Here is a 15,986-nt window from a genome sequence, read left to right on the forward strand (position 1 = left end):
CATTTGCCTGTATTTTAAATTATGTTTACTTCAAACAATAACCGTCTTTAACTGTCATCCCAGGCAGTGATTTGTATCACTTCTTGAGAGCAGTGGAAGCCAAGGAAAAGGTAGACTTTACAATATAACAAGTAACAAGTTCCATCATGGAAAATACTGCTGGATATGATGTTTCTGTTAAAATGAAAACCTAACTCCTACTTTCTGGTTTCTGTTACATGAGTGCAAACAAAATGATGGGCTCATTTTAGTGAGCAGTCTTGGGAAAGTAATTTTGTTAGATATTAACAAGCTCAACATATCTTTTGGCCTTCATAAATTGTAACTATCTAGGTTATAGACGTAGCAATCAACATCATCTACTCTTTTATACACAGAGCCACTCCACTTACAGCAATTACTCTAATACATTAAGACAAGTAAGAAACTCACAAAACATCTGAAATACAAAACCTTGCATGAAGGAGTTAATTTAACTTCAGCTTGATCATATGTGAAAACCACAAACAGAAGTTTGATTCTTCAACTAGCTGAACATCAACATCAGTAAGCGTGTAACTTCAAAAATCATCTGGATATTACATTACACAGTGAATAGCACCCTATTCTTTGTCACAAAAATGCCAATGGCTGGAGGACCTTGAATAAAGATGTGCAATGCATCCACAGCCATTTTGATTTGTGGCTTGAAAGTGTGGTTAATGGCCCGAGCTGAACTACATGCTGCTTTACAAGATACACCCACTTCATACAGCGTTTTGGGAAGTCCTTAAGGCCTAGAAGGAAATGTGAGAATGAAGTGGACATACTTTCTCTTCCTGTCGTCTAATTAGTTTGATTTTATCTTAAGGGCAAGAGCTGAAATGACAGGACAGGCCTATCTCCTCATTTTTTTCAGCGCAAGCAGCACCCGGCTCAGACAGCACACTGCTTCACAAAAGAAAAACATATGGCTTCCACTATTTACTGTAGATGATGCCACATGACTTCAGAACACCCAGGTACTCTGTGAACAAGAACTAATAACTAATTACTACGAGTACAAGCCAGTCACTAAATGAATGCGTAAAAATAAATAAAGGGAGAAAGCAAAAAACAGAGAAAGAAGGGGACAGATGTGCTGCTTTTGTTTGAATATGTTAAAAGTCTAGAGCTCCCTAGATGCTTATAACTTCTCAGACACTCGTTCCTTCAATCAGCAACATACTTTGGACTTCAGAAACAAGCTCATGAACGATGGGAATCCAACTTCTTCTGCAAAGAAACACTAGCTAGAGACAGGGGAAAAGGATTTATGGCACTGAACTGCAAACTCAGTATTGCAGTTTTCAACCACCTTCTATAGAGGGAGCAAAATTTCACACAGCAATTGCAGTGTGAAATTGCGTTTTCCGTCTTTGATTCCTCAGATGGACAAGGTTTGTGTCACTGCTGTACGGCCATTTAAAGGACAGAAGATAAGAATGTACCAGGGCCATGAGAGCTCTGTAGCATTCTGAGGTAGACAGTTGAAAGACCCATAAGGAAGAAATTTCTCATTTCTGTGAATGTGCAATCATTCTTACACAGCAATCCACCATGTTCTGGAGATGTTATATATGGCAAGTGTATATGAGTCTGGGTTTTTGAAAATAATCACAAGATGAATTGCTGGCTTCTGCAGATAGCAACATTTGAAATATTCATATCTAGACCAGAATGTCCAATACTGACCAATACCCAATGTCCAATACTGACCAAACCTGGTTGGTAGCATTGTTTGAAGCCCTCTTCAAAGGCTACTACTGGGAAAAAAAAACAATGACAAAAACCCCCTTCTCTGAAGGCCCTACCTGAAGCTTGTTATTGGAGAGATTTTGATTCCTGGAATACTGTGAATTAAGTTATTTTTTTTAAGGAAATCTACAGAATCTGAGAGCCCGATCATCATCTGAACTAAGTACAGCATTATAATAGTTAGTCTTATCAGCTTCATGATAAAAACAGTTCTCAGACAGGAAAGCCAGAGGATTTATTTACTGACAATTTACAAACGAAATAAATTTGGTATACTCAAGAAATACAAAAAGTTTTACCCTCTTCACCTAGTTCATGCCCCCACTTTTTTTCTTATTTTTCAGTAGATACAAGAACCTAACATGTTACAACAAAGCTACACCTTTATTCACAGGATATCAGTGTGTATACATATGCCAAAATCAATTTCCCAACATTATTACACTGCTAAGAAATTGTTACTGGTTTGGAGCTGTTATTAAAGACATAAGTTCCAAGCTTCCTGCTTCTGACTACTGTGTAGCCTTAGGCAAGTCCTTCACACTAGTAAAGTATCTCTTTCTTTACCTTTAAAGTAAAGAAGATATTTGCCAGGTTGTAAATATTATTATGTGATTAATATTTGAAAAGCGCTTTTGATTCATAAAGCAGTAGAAGAGTTAAGAGTACTAACATATAGCTAATATATCTCTATACTAACATATAGGGTCCTAAAATTTTCCTATATTTAAATTATATTTTATTAACATTTCAGAATTCATATTTAAAAAAATCATATTGCTCTTCCAATCTCCTCCAGTTGTAATGGTATTAGATTCCAAACATTGCATTGTTCTGCTAGATGTCTATTCCATTTTCTCCATGATTACTGAAATTTCTTCAAGATCAAATTGTTTTATTAAATCTCTATTGTTCTAAGACTAACTCTATTGTCCTACAGAAAGCCACCTAGTAAGATAAATAGAAAAATATCTTACAGTTTTTTGTAACTTAACAGGTGAACATTGTCATTATATGCAAAGACATGGAACGGGCATCTGTTTATCAAGCTGGTGAAATTTTCTGTAATTACACTTTAAAAAACTTCACTATTGTGACATCTTCAGAAGATTTGTGTACAGATGAAAACAAAACTGACCAGTACACTGCATTTATATATTCTCTAGTTTCCCCTCCTCCTCCTTAAGTGGAAATACTTTAAAATTGAAAGTCAGAATTACATTCTGGTAAGTGATGACTTTGTACTTTCTGCTTTGCTGAACAGAAGGCTAGGTGTCAATCTCTCTTATCCTACTGAGCATCAAGGGCCAAAGGCAAAACAGGAGAAGACGTGAGAATTCATTTTTGTTGAGCCAGTTAATGTCCAGCTTAGTTGTAAACAGAACTCCAGGGAAATCAACATCTCACACTTATTTAGAAGTATTTCTGGGAAAGGTTCTGCTTCCATCTTTTACTGGTAAGCTGATTCACAGAACTTAGAGACGATGAACTTGCAGTCCATGTATTTCAGTCTGGATCAGGACTGTGCTGTTGAAATGAATACCTTTAATCTCCCCACTTACCATGCTTTGATTTGCACTGAGGAGTGCACAACTTGAATACTGTTCAGATGAAACTAGAATATATGATACACTCCAAGTGTGACCCTATTACATTCCCATTGCAAAAGACTGTTCACATTCATGGGACAAGACTACAGCTAGTCGAACTGCTGCCCCACAACATGTACAGTACAGACATCAGGTCCTTACTATCACCTCTTCTGTCCCGTGCAAAGTACTACTCGCTAGTGCAGACAAAAGCTTTAGTCGTGTACGGCCTCAAGCAGACTCTGTTTCAACAAAATGTGTTAAGTTATATGGACCACATAATCAAGTCAACACTTGTCAACTAACTGCCCTTGAGTGTGCCCTCTGTCCTTAAAACCAAAGCGTATACAAAGCAGTTCACCTCCGTTCATAGAGGAGGACACAATTTTCTGTTTGTCACAGGGTAAGTCTGCAACGCAACAAGAATTACCACAGAACAGCTGATGCACCAAACTCACTGGCCTGTCAAGCTAGGAGCCAGGACATGTTATGTCCTCCAGAGCATCGTCTCTGAGATGTCTAGAACCTGCATGTCAGCAGTGCTCCTTCTGATGCTGCTGCAGAAGCACCATGCCAAAGGCTGATTTCAAGGGAGCCAGGATTTCCAAGCCCCAGTTGCCTTCAATGGAACTATGATTTCACCTTCTAAGTTTGTTAGCAAGACAGAAGGGCGATCAAGAGAAGAAATAACCTTTGGGTGCTACTTTTCCCTCAACTACCTCAAAGCAACAAAATATTCTTAACATATTTATAGAATACAAAAGGTACTTGAAATTGGATGTCTCCTTACACACCCAAAAATAGACGCTCTCTCACAGAAAACATCAAGTGGGTATAAAGTACTTTTGAGACTAAGAGGCCAATTTCCTATTGATGTAGCAAAACAGGACCTACCCACAGGAACAAAACAAACACTATTTAACTTGACACTTTCTAAGTTTGGGGGAAGAACAGTTCTGTATCTTCAACATAAACCTTTTATTTATTTTTTTCAAGAAGAAAACGGCAATTTGGTCAAAGCTGCTAAAAGTAATCTGACATAATTACAGCGGTCAAATAAAAGATTAACTGTTTTATCATGTAGGGTCAGCAACATAGTGGCAGAGTGGAAAATAAAAATCAGATGCTTGGTTAACATGAGTCCAACAAGTCATTATTAAAGTATAGTTAGCAATAATCAATTTATTAAAATGAATATAAACTGGCACTGTTTCCAGAAAAAACGACACTAGTATTTTTCTATTAATGTAATTTAGTAAAGAAAAAAGTCATATTTGTAACGTCTTATTCAATAAGAACTGATCAAACAAGTTAACTAGTGATATTTTAGAACTGTGAAGTTCCAACTAAGGGCCATTTTGCCTCCTAGATATGACTAGGACATTTAATTCATGTACCCTTCAGTCAAACCTTTGAAATCACAGATTTATGATAAAACCCAGAAAAATAAAATGCCTTGCAGCTGTATGAAACAGTCTCGATCTCAAGCCACAACTCCGCAGAGATTGGAAAGTAGAAAAAAAAATCAGAAACTTGCACCAGATTGATTGCAGTGGTACAGTTGTGGAAAATCAAGAGTATTTTGGATCAAGTACAGTTCAACATATTTATAAGAGCTTAGCGCAGTCAATTTAACAGGAGGAAAAATACGCTGTAAAAATATTCTCTCCAACATTTCAAATGAAATCATGCTAAGTATTATTCAGGTTATCTTTTTGAAAGCAATTGTTCCGATTGGTGGAAACCCTAAACTTGCTATTTTTGAAGATTTCCCCCACAGTTTTTCTACCTACATATTTCCACACGCTATTATAGATTATTGAGGCATTTTCTGGTGGTAGCAGAAAATTCATTTGAAACCAGTTTAAAAGAGACATATTAGTGTTTCAAGAAACAGCATACAATGATCAATTTTTAATTTTAACAGCCATTTCATGTGACATTTTAGTAGTTGTTAATTAGATAATTTGAACTTCTTACCCCTAGGCTCTATATTGCTGGTTTTACATTCTAAAAAAATCAAAATTTAATTCATACTGTATATTTTTTAAAAGGTTTATGTACAAAACCAAACCAGAAATGAAAATTAATTTCTTTCCGAAAAGTTTATGGAGTTTGGTTTTAGCAATGAAGATTTTCTTTTGGCTGGAATATGTCAGTTTTTGATTCAGAACACTTCAGGTAATGAAGACTATTTCTTTTGACCAATGTAATTCACACATTCTTGTTTTGGATGGGCTTGACATGGATTTTGTGCCTGTCCACATCGCTACAATATCTTGTGGAATTTCCAACGAGCACTGTATCGTGTATGTATACATTGTATTTTGCAAAAATCTGAGTAAATATGGGATTTTAATGAAGCACAGTGTTTTTTTATTTCAACACCGTGAAAAATAAAAATAAGAACCTTCCCCTCTTCAGGATTCAATTTGCTTTGGGATATGAAATTACTTAGTTTGTCTATCAGAGTTACTGCTTTCTCTTTCTGACTGACAGGGTGTGGAACATGACAGGGACTGCATTGTACCATGGAAGGAGCAGTCAGTCCAAGGAGATCAATCTATAAAGGGGATTGATTACATGAGCTATCCAAATGGTATTCCTGTGATACCCTACCTTAATCAGGTTACATCACAACATTCAATTACAAAAATGTCTGGATAATGTTCTAAAGTTTGCTTCTGAACTGAAAGTGAACATGGAGAACTTCAACTCAGCAGTTATTCCACCTGAACACATGCTTCTGAACAAAAAAGTCAATGCTCCACTGCACCTTTATTCTAGCACTTTGAAACCAGCATATTAACAAAATGCTGAAATAGATTTGTCTTTTATGCTACCACTAACTGAACAACAATGGAATGACTGCTGAAGATATGGCAAAATTACACACTAATGAGCACATTCTCAGTATTAATATGTACTGACTGATCAAGTATTTTATTTAACAGCAAGAATCACAAGGAGTACATTGGAAAGAAACTGCAGGATAACATCAAACATTGCAATATGCTCCGATTTCCTTACAACAATGCAAAAAATTGATAAACTACTTTATAGCACTTCCAAGCTTTCTATTTTAAATATCTCTTGTTCTGTAGAAAATCCTGTGTGATTTAGAATCCAAAGATACTTGCTATGCACAGCAACATCTTGGTACCAAATAAACTGCCACGTTACTGGAAGACTAAGAGCATTCAATTAACATCAGAACTGCTCCCACTTAACCAATACAACTTATGTTTCCCTTGTAAATCCATGTTAAAGTTATGGAAAATGTATCACCAAGTTATATTAGTTACTTTCATTTCTTTCTTTTCTAATTTTTCTTTTCCCACCAGAGAATCAGTGCTATTATCTAACATTAATTAACACATTTCTTTTACAAATAAAGTAAACTTACTTTATACTAGGGATGATGGAGGCAGCTGGAAGAGGGGGTGAAAGCCGTGGAGGGACATCATATTCTTCATTTATCAGATGACCATTTGAAAAGACCTAAAAAAAAAAATCACACAAGTGTTACAATCGGTCTCTCCACTTGTTTATCATCATGGACATCCATCAACTAGGTATTTCCAAACAGATCTTGAGAAGATTATGGGTAAAGGTTTTCCTAGTTCACACTACAGAGCTGCTATCTGAAGTGCCTCTCATACCTGGTTTCAGCTCACCTCATTTGGGAGCTGTAGAACACATGAGCTTAAAACTTCACCAACAGAGGAAGTTCCACATCACAGTTAATAGATGGACTACAAAGTTAGAGCTGAACTGCTTGGGTGAAAATTAAGATTTTGAGATTGCAAACCGATCAAAGTGAGAGAGATAAGTACAATGGGAAAACAACAGGTACAGCATACTAAACATATTGGTTTTTAAAACCCTGTGATACAGTGCCTGCCAGAATCCACCCCCTACCCACAGGATTGGCTTCCTGATTCTTGGCTTTTACCAATAGCAAAAAGATTATATTACAATTAATATATGAATCAGGGATGAAAATTCATTAAATGTTTCCCTTGTGAATGTGCGTATAGCTTGAAACAATAATTCAGAGTTGCGAGTTGCTCCATTTAACCAAATGGCTTAGATCTAAAACCTGAAGATGACAGTTCAAACAGCATTTGATTAAAGAAATACATATGTAACTTCTTCAGACTACAGTGGCACTTCTACACTGAGTTGTTATTCTGGTTTGAGAAGTATTCATTCCATCAGCTTCAGCACTGCACCAGACCAAAACTGGAATGATGTATGAAGATATAAACCCAGCATCCTTTTAAAATCAGACAAAAAGCTACAGCATTTTAAACAACAGCCTAGATGTAAGTATAATTTTGGTGTTTTGCCTCAGTGCTGATAAAAGGACATTCCAATTATATATAACATCATGGACTTCTTGTTTTGTCATTTATGTCAATGTTCTTTACCAATACTAACTGAATTTCAGTAACGTAGTTTCAAATAACCAAAACATCCATATAAAAATATTTTTAAATGAACATAGAAACGTTAAATAGCTTGGGAAACCTAGGGAAAAGCAAATAGAGAGAAAAATTGATGACTTCTAACTACCATGACTTAACCACAAATCCATCCTTCTTAGCACAAGCTATGTAGTCTTCAAGAAAAACAAGAGCAGCTTTGAGTTAATAACCTGCTCTGTGAATAAATTACTGAGCTGGTTTGATAAAACTGATTAGCGCAGAACTAGGATTTTTTCGACTTGATCTCTTTCCAAACCTAAGCCTCCCCAACTGTACATAATCTTGCAAGTTGGCTGAAGTTGCCCAATGCCATAACCACTCCCGCTATGCTCTCATCCCCAGATGTCTTCAATTAACATATAGAAACAATCCTTCAATTTTTTTGATAGAAGAAACACCATAGTTATAGACATTCATACTATTCACTGCAAGCCAGGACAGGAAAGCATACTTCTCCTGTGGATGACAAGCAGACACCCCATAGCCAAACCAAGCTACACAAGCAGTGGAAAGATTGCAAGTGACAACTCTGAATACCCTCAGCACTGAAAATGGATTACTGGACGTTTGTCCAAGAGAAGTCAAAAGCTGTTATGGACAAGTTACAATAATCTACAACTTCAGCAGCTGGAGTTCTGAGTTAAGTACAAAGGAGGAAAAACTCAGCTAAAGATATGTGTATTACTGTAAATAATTGAAAAAGAAAAAGGCAGTTGCAATGCTAATTATTCTGAATAAGGTTTAGAGTACTGATGATAATAGCAAATCAAACAATGCAATGCTGGGGCTGTGCCACTAAGCACTTTCAAGGATGCTGCCCATACAGCCAGTGGTAGAGATACAAGAAATGATTCTACTTTTAGCTTGGCTTTGGATGTATTTGTTTCCTCCTTCTTAGGGTCAAGGCAGGTTAGATTTTTTCCATTAAAGTATACTGAACATCGTGATTAATTTAATGCTCTTTTGAAAATAACATTTTACTGATGAACAACACAACTGACCTTTAGAATATTTAGCTTTTTATGTTAATGAACACAATGTATCTGACAAATTTAAGTATATTTGTATACATCATCTGTACACATTGCATACATTACAGATTGAAGAGGTTACCAAGTCCTCACCTCACCTATGACAGAGGTAATTGGAACATCTACTATTCCATCAGCAAATGCACATACAATTTTGGCCTAAAACACTTCCAAAGTGGACCTGAGATGCTATATAACTATAATACAGCATACAGCGCTATATTATTATCATGTAGCAACTGTATGGATAATTTACTAAAAGAATATAGCAAAACTAGAATTTTTCTCCCTATTTTTTGAAGGTTTTGTGTTAAATTGTAACTTAGACCCTCACATACTATTCCTTTACAAATTACAGTATCTAACAAACAATTAATTTATGACCAGATTATTTTTAAGTATCAACAGGAAAGATTCGGAAACAGCAGATCCACACTGACCCATATAAACAGTACTTTAGCCAATACCAGACAATGCTGCCGTAGGGTATCAAAACAGGACTCAACAAATTCAGCTCATTTCATACCTTGGCACCTTCTGCAGGGAGCTCGTGACGTCTATGTTTCCTCATAAATCCTGGATCAGAACTTATGCGGTTGTGCCTTCCATTTATGTTTGAAACTGCAGTCAGTCCTGGTTTGGGAGAAGCATCGCTCCCTATTCGACATCCTACTAACTGACTTGTCCCAAACACGTCTCTGGGACACCAGCCTTCAAGAGGCATCGGCTGGTCTCTGGAAGGCACACTTTCTGGATGATGCAGGTGTCTGCTTATCCTGTTTTCTGGTGGAATTGGAGGTGGTCTCTCCGGTGGAGGTGGTGGAGGATCACGCAAGGGAGGTGGTGGTGCTGGCAAAGGCTTGTCTTGTTTCCTCACCATACAAGGAGAAGACTAAACAACACAATAAGTTAAAAAAAGTTACATATACGTATGCATATTTCTCTCATGATCAAGTACGGCTTTACCATTCCTAATTGAGGTATTTTCAAGGCATCACAAGAGTACTTCCCAGTAGGTTAAATATTGGTCTTGTCTTTGCATTCTGCAGACAACCTGGCCTCTCTTCAGAAAACATGCCCACGTTTCTGCTGTTGCATGAGTAACCCAAGGAAGGAGGTAGACAGGAGAAAAGAAATCTAAGGCAAATTTATCTGACCCGTAAACTTTTTTCTGGAATCCTTTGCTTTGATCCTTTGAATCACTTATTTAGCTGCTGAAATGAGTTCTGAGGAATGTTTTGAAAAAGCTGAAAACCAAGTTACCAGGAAAAAAACCTCAACAACTTATCCAAGTAGCTGTATAGCTTCTAAAAGCACAAATCTGACAAATGCAAAACATTTTCATTAGGAGTGAATTACAAATAGCATTATACAAAATAACACTTGGGCCAGGTTTTTACAAAATGCTTTTCTCTTACCACCAGCTACTGTAAGAAATACAGGGAAGATTTCCCTTGGAAGGTGTAATTTTCATGGACTCTGGTAAGCCTGCATATTATTACCACTTTAAGAGATGGAGGCCACAGAAGTTTTAAAGTAAGAACAGTATTTGCTCTGGCTTCACAGGTTAGCCTACCATTATTCTTTGAGCAGCACCTCAACACATTACTTATATTGAAAATAAAGTTATTCTGCCCACAGGTCTATTAATACAAACAGGATAGTATATTAAACAAAGTAGTGTTTAATTTAGATGCTACTTAAGAAGAATAGTTATTCTCACTGTCAAGGTGGGAACATAACAGCTAGATCCAAATTTTTTGTTATAACTTATAATTATAACTTTCCATTGCAGAAAGAGAGAAGAGGTTTTTTTGACTGCCAAGTAGTAGTCTTGGCAGGACTAAGTTGTCTTTTTTTTAAAAAAAAATATGAATTTTTTTAAAGTATTAAATTATTCCTTGTTGCCCCCATCTTATTTCCCTTCCACACCCTTCCCCCCACCCCGCCTTTTTTTCTTTTCAGGAAAAGTTTCAAGGAAAAAAACAGGGTTTTCAAATAATGTCACCAAAAAAATTTAAAGCCATACCAATGGTATTTCTGATTTTCTGGTTTTTATAAGACATGAACTTTGTAAAAATATGCTATTGTCAAATGGATTTTTAATGGATGTGTCAAATGTTTAGCATATATCGTCAATGTGTTATAAATTCCCTTATATAATACAAAAAGTGATGAAAGAAGCTTAAAGAAACTACTCAAACCTCTATTTTTTCTCTAAATTATAAACCACTAGAATCTTAAAAATAGGTTGATTTTCAAGCTTGAAGTAAAAACCTGACAAAATGAATAGGGTACTTCATACTGGGTTATTATGAGGATACAGGTTTCAAGTCATGTTTTGAACTTGAATTTGAATTCATCATCTACTAATCATAATCTAAATCTAATTCCCCCTCTCTACAGAGCAATCACAACAAAATGAACAACTCATAATGGAGAGCAACATACGTAGTATTTGTTCTCATTCATGCTTATCCACTCAAAAAATCATTAACTCCTTAGTATCATTAGTTTCACAAAACCCAGTATACAATTTATTAGATATAGAGTCATTATTTATTTCCCTCGAAACTTGAGTCCTAATACATGCCAGTTAAGGTTCTGAAAGCAGGGTATCTGCACATATTTTTCTTGTAAGGTTACTGTGGAAACTGAGCATAAATCATCATCAGAGCACAACATATAATTTAAATGAGATAATGACCTCAAAAATCCATTTTCAGGAAACTTTCATTTCTATTTATTTTCATGAATCAGGGTTTATTGCAGAATTGATCCATTACGGCAATGTCTTTAAAATTCTGACCATAACCAAATGCAATATAATCATCAGACAAACAGAGGTCACATTTGACCAACGCATGTAGCTGTAAACATCTGACTATGCAAGGTATTATGCAAAGGGACAGGCACTTGCCAAAGTCAACTAAGGGAGATAAGAGACATAATCAATGTGGATCTAAAGTTTTTATAAGCTACAAGGAATTTTCTTTTCTTTTGGACAGAGCAAACTCCTGAAAAAGAAAATACACACAGAAAATTTCATAGTAGTCTGCCTTCCAAAACAAAAAAGCAAGCTCACCTTGAAAACAACCAAATACTATTTCTCAATATTTTTATATAAAGAAATAATGGTTCAACAAGACCTACCTTTGGTGATCCAGTTGGGCTGGCACATGGTGACCTTGCTACACCCTTCTGAATAAGATCCAGACGAGGAGGTACAGGTGGAAGACTAAGATGTGGGATTTGCAGGGGGTCTGGAAGTGGTTTTCTTCTTTGTGCAAGAGGGGAAGATCCTGGGGAAGTCACTGGTGAATTCTGCCTCTCATTGCACTTCAAGACAGAAAAAAAGTGTTACTAGTACTTATCTGATGACCAAATACACAACTTCCACTCCATGACTAAAACATTTTACACTTGTAAGGTACTTAACTAATATTCAGTTATCATAATGGACACCCTGTTACTCTTAATTAATAGACAGTATAGGTGGTCAGCTTACGGTTACTGAAAAAGAAGTCAATGAGTCATTTTACCTCAAAACTAAGATCTATGCTAACTCGTGATGAAAATAAAAGAATATCTATTCCATATATAGATTAAAAGCCAGATGCCTATGATATTGCCTGTTAACAGCCCATCTTCAAATCATACTTCCATAGAAAATGGAAGGTATGTGTCTTCTGAAAACTTATGAACCAAAATCATCAGCAACGGAGTAGGCAAAGGAGTTATTTCTTTCCTCGTTTATTTGCTGATTTTAAAAAAAATCATTTTAGGACAATTCAATTTATCATTTTAGCAAATATTAAACTAATGACACACACCCCTTTAACATTCCCCCAAGCGACAAAGGCTGATTTTATCTTTTTTCTTGACATGTCCTTTCAAATTCATCAGAAAGAAAGATTTCCATTCTTAATACAGGTTCCACCCATTTTTGCAACTAGTTTCTGAACCTCACCTGTCTAAGCTTTAACAAACACAGTTTAGCTGTTTGCATAAACCAGTTAAAGTTACTTCTGTGACCCCACTGTATTTATATCAGTGTACTGTAAGCAAACCTGCATGTTTATGCTTTTCTGTGCTTTCCCTGACATTGGACACAAGTAGCTGGAAGACATTCACACCAAGCATCAGCCTCAGGCCACTTGTGCACTGAGGCACCCTAATATTCTCGCTATATAACTTGCCTAGAGAGGCTAACAATCTGGCTTCTTCTTAAGGCAAGCATATAAAATCGCTCACAAAAATGCAACCATCTCTAAGCTAAATCACTTTGATGAAAACCTCTTTTCCCCTCTTTTCGTAAGCCTTTTCTTACCAATGCTATGGTGATGACATAGTGATGACAGGGATGGGACTAGGAAGTTCTTCAACAAGGTAGACAAGTAAACAACATTGCCTTTCTTTACATATAATGACTATGTTAAAGAATCTGAAAATTTCATAAATTCAAAAGGAGGGCCAGGAAAAGAATTCAGTATACTGACTCCTTACCCTATGCACTACAGCTTGGTTTAACATTCTGTCCTATACAATTGGGATTGCTACCAGATTTCCTTCAGAAATAGGAGCTACCACAGTATTACTGGATAACATTGCAAGACAAAATGAGACAGAGTGAGGAGGTGTTGAAGAGCTGGGGTTCAATTCCATTGCCAGAATGATTTTTTTTTCGTGATACGCAGGGTCTTACCACTTGGTGTACAAGTGTAAGGTCAGTGTCACAACTACATATTCAATTTCAAGAGACTGAGCAACTCAAGCTTTGTGCTCTTCAAGGCTACCAGAAGGTTCCCAGTATTCTATAAAGAATTGGTCATAGTGTTCATATTAAATGGCTTGAACATAGGTCTTAAATTTTCTTTGGTTCTTTCATTTGCTGAATGTCCCTGACCTTGACTGGAAGTCCATGACGATAAACACATGAATGATTGTGAGGTGCTTAGCCTCTCTGAACATTATGGGAAGTTGAATAACTAAGCTAGATATGTATCTCACAAGCATGCCTGAGCAACTGTAATTATACTCTTATTATAAACTGAATGTCAATTCATTTTCCCTAACAGAAAGCAACTATCAGTTAAAGAGCATAATAAACACTGTATCATTTAATAGCAGCAGTTTTCAAAGTTTAGTTATAACTCCATCAAGCATTCCTAAAAGCCAAGAGCCATGTAATGTAATATATTCAATGCTTTGGCTTCAGCAGACAGAAAATGAATTAATTTCCCAAATGATTTGAAATAGAACCAAATAAGGAGGCCTCTCACCTCCAAAAAGATACAATTATTTAAAATAAATGCAAGTATTGTAGTAAGTCTCTACATTTTAGGTGTTGCACAACATACTGTGTCTCAGTCAGCAGAGAATTGCTTCAGAAGATCTAAGAAACAATCCTATACATATAATAGGAGTTGGAAACAAAGAAGAAAAATAGGACATACTGAAAATAGAATTACTGGACAGGAAACATTTGTTTGGAATTTAAGATGTTCTTATGGTTGTACCATCGCATTAATTAACTTGGCTTCCTGAGAGGGTAACCTGACGGAGTCTCAAATGTCACACAGTGTGTAGTTATGTGAATCCACAGCTAAATGAACAACATCGTATTGACAGCATTTTAAGAATATCCATCACTGTTCCTCTGTGACAACTTTCTCTTACACAGGTATGCTCTACAGAATCAACAGGCAAAATGATACGCTCTTCTCTCAGTGAGCCCACTGGTCTCCATCCATGTGAGAGTTCTTTTATCGTGGCATAACAACAGTCCAGCTCCAGCAGAGACAGAAATCATGGAACTATTCACATTTAAACGCACTGGAGACTGATGTTGTTTTCAGATTTATGGAAACAAGTGGCTGGAAGACACACCTAATATATGGTAGGCAATAACAAAAAGTAGAACAATATGAAATTTTATTTAAAAATTCATGATTCTTAGAACCTGACATGGTTTTAAATGTGTTGAAACAGAAGATTAATTTATCGGATAGATTTCCGGTTCCATATATATATGGTATTTAGCCATCTCTACCCACCATATTCCATGAATGGTAAAACCACAACTGCCAAAATGAAATGGAAATTTTTCAAAGCCTTAAGTGTGTGAAAGGACTTCAATTTAAGCTTACATCAGTGTCCTGTTCGGGGACTGAAAGATTATTTTGCTGTTTTGAAACTACTACTGTCTACAGCCACAATGCTATCAGAGTATGCTGTGGCCCCAGAGAGTTCAAAAAGAGAATTGATGATGGCCAACAGATTCAAGATTAACTTATGAGGCATTAGAAAAGGAAAATAGCTAATGGCTGATAGCAAAAGTAGTTTCTCTGCACTACAAGGAAGCTTAATCCATGTCACCACTTGGTGCTGAAGTAAGAGAGAATGTCTTGCTGGGAGAAACTAAGAATTACCATTCCTTGTTTAGATCTACTGAAACTAAAACAAACCAAAACATCCCACAGCAACAAACAGGTTTTCTTCAGCATTTAGTATCAGATTTCCACTATATACCCATTATAAAAAAAAAAACCAAACCAAACCCAAACATATTTTTCCTGTCCACTCTCATCCAACCTGTCTAGCTGCATTATTTGATGTTTGTGACAGCTAGGCCAACAAGATGGTTGCACTTCATGTGGGTGTCAGGGCATTAAGAGATGTATGTAATACCTACTCTTTTTGGCAGACTCCCTAAGGACAAAGAGACTTAAAGTTTTTCTGTTTGGAAACTTCTGTTACTGGAAATTTCTGTGTATTTTCTATTCACTGGAAGTAAAGTGGCAATGAGAGCAGCACAGTGACAAAAAGATAAAGCAAGCAAGCGTTTAAGACACAAACTAATACAAATGAACTGGCAGTGACAAAAGACAGACCTTCAGTGTACAAAGGGGCTCTGCTGCAGCACACACAGACCTGTGCAATAAAGATGTAATTAAGTAAAAGAGCGCAGACTCCTTTGTAACAACACGGGCTTCATCCGGTTGGCAAGACTGCTGCCAAGAGAAAAGCAGCTACGAGTTACTTCGCAATTGTACTGCAGAGCGGACCACACTTGTGTTATTTAATCACATGTATTTATT

The 15,986-nt window shown here is 36.4% G+C and overlaps 1 protein-coding gene across 1 annotated transcript in view; it reads right to left on the reverse strand.

Moving 5' to 3' along the window:
- The window catches only part of CBLB (Cbl proto-oncogene B, E3 ubiquitin protein ligase), a 128,925-nt gene that overhangs the window by 15,338 nt on the left and 97,601 nt on the right, over positions 1–15,986 (reverse strand). The window contains exons 10-12 of the mRNA XM_009883713.1: positions 12,040–12,225; positions 9,413–9,778; positions 6,772–6,866 (exon numbers count right to left, since the gene is read on the reverse strand). Of these exons, the coding sequence (XP_009882015.1) occupies positions 6,772–6,866; positions 9,413–9,778; positions 12,040–12,225 (647 nt within the window). The remainder of the gene's footprint in view (positions 1–6,771; positions 6,867–9,412; positions 9,779–12,039; positions 12,226–15,986) is intronic.

This window comes from Charadrius vociferus, unplaced genomic scaffold, assembly GCF_000708025.1.
Source record: "Charadrius vociferus isolate BGI_N301 unplaced genomic scaffold, ASM70802v2 scaffold554, whole genome shotgun sequence".
NCBI lineage: Eukaryota > Metazoa > Chordata > Aves > Charadriiformes > Charadriidae > Charadrius > Charadrius vociferus.